At 27.6% G+C, this 4,142-nt stretch overlaps 1 protein-coding gene across 1 annotated transcript; it reads right to left on the bottom strand.

Moving 5' to 3' along the window:
• Nucleotides 1-3,099: 3,099 nt before the first annotated feature.
• Nucleotides 3,100-3,664, bottom strand: LOC119667975 (kunitz-type serine protease inhibitor A-like). Its single transcript, XM_038077329.1, has 2 exons — nucleotides 3,501-3,664; nucleotides 3,100-3,364 (listed from the first exon to the last, which is right to left on the bottom strand). Exons 1-2 carry the CDS (start codon nucleotides 3,580-3,582, stop codon nucleotides 3,168-3,170), a joined length of 279 nt encoding a protein of 92 aa, XP_037933257.1. The 5' UTR covers nucleotides 3,583-3,664; the 3' UTR covers nucleotides 3,100-3,167.
• Between the last annotated feature and the right edge of the window lie 478 nt (nucleotides 3,665-4,142).

Below are 4,142 nucleotides of genomic sequence, written 5' to 3'. Positions count from 1 at the left end.
GTTTAATATTTTTAAACGTAAACTTCTTTCAGGAGATAATATTGGCTTTCAATGCAGAGGAGGTAAAAATGAAGGACGTGGAGGACGTGGTTGTAGCCGTAATGCAAACCGTCGTATGTGGTACTACAACCGGGTTTCAGGAAGATGTGAATCAATGCGATACTTGGGCTGTGGAGGCAACAACAATCGCTACTGTAGCAAAATCCGATGCGAAAACAGATGTATCCGCAGGAATTGAAGTATTGAAAGCAAATATTCACTAGTACAATACATACTATACTACTCGTAACAACATAGTTACAAAATTTAAGAAACTGAAAATATTACAGTATATATTATAATAAAATTGATTATACAATAATTTATTGACTTCAATTAGTTTAAGTTTACGGAGCTTTTTTTATTAACAAACAGTTTTATTATTTTCAGCGGAGTATCTTATACCTCACTATTAGCATTAGCATAATTTTCGTTACTAGGTAAATAAAACTCAAAACGCATAAAATCTGTATAAACTAGAAAAATTTCCATCCATCAAAAAAGTATAATCAGAAAATAAGTACTACAGTAGCTAAATCCCCAAATACGAATAAACAAAAACTACTCATCTAAACAGAAAATTCCATTGTTAGAAAAGCGCAAGTTTTGGTGATCCAGTGGAGTTATAAGACTGGACAGGAAGAAACGCAACTTTATTTTAAGTAGTACTAAACTCAGTCCAATTGGCACAAAACTACAAGTAATCCATCCCCGCTGAAAATGTGGTGCCAAGAAAGCAAGAAATAGCGGTTACATGCATATTTCAGATGAAAGATTATCTTGTATATTCTTTTTTATATATTCTCTTCTATCTATTTTATCTGAAAATAAAAGAAACCGTAGCTACCTAGCAGAAAGCTAGGTAGGGCATCTAAAATTTAAAAAAATATTTTTTAAATTATAAATAAAAAGACAGCACTGGACGGAATAATCTGGAGACACCGCATAAAAACAGCCAATTCCAAGTGGTGTAAGGGTAAGGAAAACGAAGAGAAAGCGAGAAGACATATAACTTCTTAGTACTTCAGATTAATATTATTTTGTTCCATAATACAGGACTAAAGCATAACATCGAAATATACTTTTTTGACTTAAAATATTTTATTGATTTCACATGGTCAATCTAATATATTATAATATGTGCACATTTATTTAATTTACTATATTAAATAAAATTAATTCTTACTTATTAAATATATATAAGTTAAATAAATTAAGTCATATTTTAAATTTAATTTAATTTCAAAAATATTTTATGCAGTAATTGTTTTAAAGTTGAATATTACTATTCATAAAATGCCTTTGTTGCTGTCGAATTACCTGATAATGTATATAAATAAATAAATTTATAATACTTCATTTATTGGAAACATGTCTTCAAGAATAACACTTGTTTTAATCGCAATGAGTTTATTTTCCTTTACGAAAACTCAAAAGTATTGTGGTGGGGAACTACGTAAGTGAAAAACTCTATGGTTTAATATTTTCGACACAAAAAAATATAAGATCTATTTTCATTTTAGTTCGTCCTGCTTGCACTGGTGCTAAAGATTCGGGACACGGAGGATTCATATGTTTTCTAAATGCAAATAAAAAGATGTGGTACTGGATTGGCCGAACTAATAAATGCGAAGAAATGTCCTATAAAGGATGTGGTGGTAACAAAAATCGGTACTGTACTTTGAAAACTTGCGAGAAGAAATGTAAACAAAAACAAATTTTGACTGTTTAGTTAATTACAAATAATAATAATAAAAATGAAAACTATAAATGTTTCTTTTTTTATTTTTAATGATTTTAGGTTATAAAAATTTTATTTTAAGAATTGTAAAAATAAGTTTTCCATAGTAAAAATCTCTAAACGCACTTGAGGTAGTCTCACATTAACAGCTATGTAAACAAACTAATTGACAGATGGTGCTCAAATTTGTACCATATGTCAAGAAAGGGTGTACCAACATAACAAAAATTTTTGAAAAAGGTCTATTACTTAAGGAGTAGTTAATAAACAACAAAATCCGAATACTTTTTGAGCAGAAGGTAAATTACTACTTTATAGCAAAAACATACATTCAACTGTTTTAAAGAATCTAGACGTGATAGAAAGAATCTAAATGCAGATTCGGAATCAGCACGAAAAATATGTCTAGGATCTTCCAACAACGTCTCTAGGACAAAATCTTTGTTGACCAGTGTAATCAACTGAGAAGGCTAAAGCGAACAAAACCTCAGGAGGTAATATAAATAATATTATATTATAAATTATTTTAATTGGAGCTGAACACTGGTTCAATAAATCCACATTTAATACCTATTAACTACACTTCAACAATTTAAGAAATCAACACATAGTTAAGATTGCACTATTCATATCTAATAAAGTTTGTTTTTTAAGATAAAAATTAATTTTTGCAGTGCACAATATTACTTATACAAAATTTTTCGACTCAATTGAACGTCTATACATCTGACTTTGTGAAAAACATATATATTTATATTTTATAATATTAGCACAGTTATTAATCAGATCCTCTTAAAAAATCCAAAATGCTCTTAAGGATCAAGCGATTATATTACTCTGAACTACACATTGCTTAATCAGATCGATTGTCGTATCATATTGCTTGGGTATATATTATTTTTCAAGTTTTCACAGATTCTATATTAGACAATGAGAGATTTTGATTATCGCATCACTTTATCTAATCACTTTATATAAGGCATAAATAGATAGGTTATTTGTTGCACGTTTTTTTGAGAACTATTTATACTAGAATAAAGAATATAAGAATAATATAATATATATATATTATATCTATATTATCTATATTCTATATTAGAATATAGAATATAGAATAAGAATATAATAGAATATAGAAATATTTTACTTATTCAATAATTTTTTTTATCAGTACTTTAGAATTTATCTTAACGACTGGGTTAAGTTAAATTTCATCATCAAAGCAGGGATGTTTTTTATTTCATTATTTTTAAATTATATTATGAAAAAATTAATATACAAGAAAATTCAATTAAAAAATAACACAATAATATTTTTTTAAATTATTTATTTATAAATTTTAGTGTGTCGCAATTTGTACAATCAGTTTTTCATTTTTTCTCAATCCTTAACCGCTACGAGTACATCTGCGTTGGCATTCGTTTCTAGTACAGAACCGATTGTTATTTCCCGCACAGCCCAAGTAACGCATTTCTTCACATCTTCTGGAACGTGTGTTGTAGTACCACATACTACGGTTTGCGTTACGGCTGCAACCACGTCCTCCACGTCCTTCATTCTTGGGACCTCTACATTGGAGACGTCCTGAAAAAAGTTTGAGTTCATTTTATATTTATGTTTATTATTATTATTTTATATATACAAACTTCTATTGATTTTTATTAATTTTTTTTTTTTATATGTTTTATTTTATATTTGGTTTTAGAATAAATTTACTTACTTGGCTTGCCACGACAGTTCTGAGCCTGTGTACAGGCAACGATAACGACGAGTAAAAGGACGAAGACTAAAGTGAATCTCATTTTATGGATAGTTAGTTAATGATTGTGATAATAATCAGAACTGAATGATTTAGTAAGAACTCGTAAGTCTTTTTATATGAAAAATTCGAATAAGTAGCAATTTATAATAAAAGTGCAAAAATTCCGAAGACAATATTAACATTTAACAACTTTTATAACCATTGATCAAAAAATATTATCTTTTTAAATAAAATAAATAAATATAAACAATAAGATATGTTAACAATTTTATTTATGAATAATATGAATTAATTATAAAAGAGATCTGTAATTCATAAACATATGGTACGTGTTTATGGACTTGTAAATATATGTCGTCAATTATCAGTCAAGAACATTTTTTCAATGTGATTGTTTTCCCAAATATAAAAATTGATGTTAAATTTAATGACTTGGCCATAGAAAAACAACATATGATCTAATTAAAGGAAAACTACAACACAAATCGGATGTATAACCGATCAAGAAAAAACATTTGTTTTTTGATTGGGTAAATTAAATAAACCTATTAAGTACATATGTCACGCTCCGACTAAATTAGTTGGATGATTTAAAAAAAA

This window comes from Teleopsis dalmanni, chromosome 1 (assembly GCF_002237135.1).
Source record: "Teleopsis dalmanni isolate 2A chromosome 1, ASM223713v2, whole genome shotgun sequence".
Taxonomy (NCBI): Eukaryota; Metazoa; Arthropoda; class Insecta; order Diptera; family Diopsidae; genus Teleopsis; species Teleopsis dalmanni.
Note: the sequence above shows the minus strand (reverse complement) of the source record. Positions and strands in the feature narration are given on the sequence as shown.

What these genes read in the sequence shown, in the direction of transcription:
- LOC119667975 (XM_038077329.1), bottom strand. Translation starts at nt 3,582, where the DNA reads ATGAGATTCACTTTAGTCTTCGTCCTTTTACTCGTCGTTATCGTTGCC. An exon ending in GAACTGTCGTGGCAAGCCAA is followed by an intron (nt 3,365 to 3,500) that starts GTAAGTAAATTT and finishes AACTTTTTTCAG; the next exon opens with GACGTCTCCAATGTAGAGGT.